Source organism: Centroberyx gerrardi, chromosome 7 (genome assembly GCF_048128805.1).
Source record: "Centroberyx gerrardi isolate f3 chromosome 7, fCenGer3.hap1.cur.20231027, whole genome shotgun sequence".
In the NCBI taxonomy this organism is placed as follows: Eukaryota; Metazoa; Chordata; class Actinopteri; order Beryciformes; family Berycidae; genus Centroberyx; species Centroberyx gerrardi.
In genome coordinates this window covers 5703341-5706996 of record NC_136003.1, presented here as the reverse complement: position 1 = coordinate 5706996, position 3656 = coordinate 5703341, and the positions used below count along the sequence as shown (strand labels likewise).

The window sequence follows — 3656 nt, the reverse complement described above, 5'->3', positions numbered from 1 at the left end:
TATCACACCCATATTTAAAATCTGGGTATTATCGCACCCATATTTTAAAATATGGGTGTGATAATGCCCATATTTTTAAATATGGGTGTGAGTTGAGTACTGCTGTTTTTCAACCATTCTGTTTATCAATTTCACTGATCTTTCCATTTTAAAGAGTTTTCAGTTTTTGTTTTAGCTCTTTAATACACTGGTAATCTTTTATGCTGTCTCTCCTGGTGTGTGTCTCTCTAGCCTCGTGTGTGTGTCTCTCTCCCCTGGTATCTCTCTCTCTCTCTCTCTCTCTCTCTCTCTCTCTCTCTCTCTCTTTCTCTCTCACTGTTTTGTTCAGAGGCCTTTTCGTAATGGATGGGGATCCAAAAGACAGTAAATGAATCAGCAGGGACAGTCTTGAGTAACAGGACAGGGTTGCCAGGTCTAGCAAAAATTTCCAGCACAAGAGCCACTGAAAAACCGCCCCGTATACTCCAGAACCAAATGAGCAGGAAACCGCGGACCTGGCAAGTGGGGGAGGACGCAAGCTCAATAAACATCACTTTTGGTAAAACCGAAACAACCGCTAAGTGACATGTCTGCTCTGCAATAACAGTCTGTGTCAAAAAGAAAAGTGCAGCGTTACTTTGAACTATCTAATAAAGGCAAAAAAAATAAAAAAAAATCTTTAAAAAAAAGTATATATAGTTTAATAACAAATTTAATCTCACCAAAGTAAACATTTGTGTAATTGGCCTTTTGGCTCTAAAATATTTAGTTTCAGGGATAATGCCATTTAGACAACTTACCCATGTGACAACTTGCCCCACTCTCCCCTAAATACAATTTGTTAGCCCTTTTTCAAAAAGCCACTGGGACAACTCACTGAAAAAAAGGGAAAGATTGGTTGTCAGTTTTACAAAATCATAATATGTACGCTATGGAACCAATGTACACAATTTCACAAAAATCAAAAGACCTATTTTTTCCAGTGCATGTGACAACTTGCCCCGCTCTCCCCTAAATACAATTTGTTAGCCTACTTCCACCCCTTGGCACTCTGAACCCCAGTGTTCCACGATAAGCCCGTGTGCGTAGACCATCACCGGGCTGTGTGTGTTAGCAGTGCCGCTCCCCTCCCCTCCCCTCCTCTCACCTGGCCACCACGCCCCTCCTCTCCGAGCCCAGCCAGGCTACCTGAACAGAGCTGGACGCCTCACCTGGCTCAGCTTACCTGCCCAGACAAACGGCTCTGAAACCCAATGCCGCGGCGGAGACCCGCGGGGAAAACGACCACAAATAACTGTCAGAGAGCAGAGTGTCACTTCGGGGCCATATGGTGACATGGAGCCCGCTTACCGGGGTCTGGGCCGCTGTGCCTGCGCTTTCTGGCTGGCCGTAGCCTTTGACATTTTTGGACTGCTCATACTTCTCCTTGGGGTGTTTGCCGACGTGTTTTTCTATGACTTTCTCATCTACGCCGGCGCCATCATCATCTTCCTCAGCCTCATCTGGTGGGTGTTCTGGTACACCGGGAACATCGAGGTGCCGCCGGCGGAGCTGGAGGATGATGTCGGGCTGCTGAAGAAGGACAAGGGCGGCTCGGGCGGCATCGGCGGCGCGGTGAGGCGCCTCTCCAGCCGCGTGTCGAGCGGCATCAGGAGCTCGCTCCGCAGGAACGGAGGGCCGCCGCGCGTCGGGTCGAGCGCGCACGCGAGGGTCGCCCGGCAACCGGAGAATCTACCGGTCGCTCTGGCAACGATGACCCCGCGCGAGGACACCCCGCACACTGTGTCTGCAGCGGTGGATTGTGACGTAGCGATGCCGCACACAACAACGGAGACTTCACCCACGTAATGTAAAGGTGAAGCCATATTCATAATAACGCTCAAAACAATTTTGTACGGCACTACTTTGTATGAAATGAGGCATAACAAAGCTAGGCTATAGAATTATTATTATATATATATATATATAGAAGTTTATTTTGTACAGATAAAACACCTGGCATTTTTTTATTTTTCTTATAGGCTATATAGGCACATTATGACATAAATGATGTGCAATCTATGAATAATAACATTATTATTATACACATAGGCTATAGTCCTATTATGCATAGCCTATATTCTAGTAGGCTATAGGTTTACAGTTTGTGATAATATGTAGGCTAAATGTGTGACTATAGCCCGTAAATGTTCTATATGTGAAAATAAATAATGAAATAACAGTGACCCTCTACAGAAAATATTAAGTTGATATAAAATAAATAAATAAAATGTGTCCAACACAAGTTTGTTTGGTTTAATATCAACTAGACTGAAACATATACTACCATATGAACACATTTTTTGAAGTGTGGACATTAGTCATTTAGACACATGGACACATTTGAAATGCATTGGCATTATGAGGACAAAATTCATAGCCTACATTTAAATTAATGCAGTGGATTTTAGTCAGTTTCATAAATGATCATAGTTCAGTGAATGCACTTTCATAAATCATATGCTTAATTTCAGTGAGACTTAATCATTGTCATATTGGTAACAAATGAAAGCAAAGGCTACCAGGTTATCTTATAGAGCAAAATTGGCAAGTGTTGGTGCCTTGGCCTGTGGGTATTATGCATTGGACTTAGGCCTACACATTATGATTAATAACCAAGTCTATACACATTTCATATATTGGTTAAGCTATGGAAAGGATATTGATGTTTTTACTGAAGTTGTAACTTTGTTTTATTGAATTTATTTGTTCTAGTTTGACTGAATGAGGACCTGAAAGAACAATTTGTGCCTATGGCAGTCAACATCCTTATCGCTGATTAACCATTAACCATGCCGCTCTCAAAGACAAGCCCTGTTTGTTCAAACAATAGTAAAGGCGAACCTGGAACTTCCTTAAAAACCTGCCCAGAATTTCCCCTACAGCAACAGTGTTAATATTACTGTTAGAGTGCAAGAATCAACACCAGGCCAGTGTTTCTATCAGTCTGCAGCCATCACAGTTCATTTCACACGTTTAGTTTTGTAATGATGTTTCCCTCTTTTTCCACCCAACAGAGAGAAGTGTTTGTTGCTTTAGCACTGACCTGAGGAGGCTCCGCAATGTCTTCAGACTCTCTTCAACAGACTCTCAACTTTTTTTTGCACTGTATGTCCTTTAATGAGCATGTTGTTCATCATTTATTTCAATACCTGTGGATGATTTGTTAGCAATTGATCAATCCGAGAAGAATTTGTTGAAAAAAATAACCATATTTGGCTGGTGAAGTTTCTCATGGTTGTCTTACTGTTTTTCTGTCATTTTGTCAAAGTCTCTTCTGGCAGCTAATGTGGCAACATGGATCCAGTCTGTCCAGCTGATACTTGATGTAAGAGATGAATTAAATTGGGTGTAATATTTAGAGCAGGCTTGTAGCAACTGATAATGTCATAACTATCAAATAATGTAATAACTTGTCAAATTGTAATAAGATGTTACCCTGAATAATAAAAAAGTAATAAAACCTGTTAATGTAATACATTGCTGGATAGTGTAACAACATTATTACATTAACTGCCGATTATTGCTTCTAAAATGTTGCATTATGTTTAGCTGATGATGTCATAATAATGTTGACTAATAATAGCCTATATTAGTTTTTACATTGTTATTGCTATGAGTTATTACATTATTAGTGA

The 3656-nt window shown here is 41.1% G+C and overlaps 1 protein-coding gene across 1 annotated transcript; it reads left to right on the top strand.

The window, feature by feature from the left end:
- Positions 1–1223: 1223 nt before the first annotated feature.
- Positions 1224–3410, top strand: LOC139919960 (transmembrane protein 238). Its single transcript, XM_071909844.2, has 2 exons — positions 1224–1834; positions 3036–3410. Exon 1 carries the CDS (start codon positions 1315–1317, stop codon positions 1825–1827), a length of 513 nt encoding a protein of 170 aa, XP_071765945.2. The 5' UTR covers positions 1224–1314; the 3' UTR covers positions 1828–1834; positions 3036–3410.
- The last annotated feature ends 246 nt before the right edge of the window (positions 3411–3656 follow it).

Excerpts from the sequence above, each read along its gene's own strand:
- LOC139919960 (XM_071909844.2), top strand. The coding sequence starts at position 1,315 with ATGGAGCCCGCTTACCGGGGTCTGGGCCGCTGTGCCTGCGCTTTCTGG.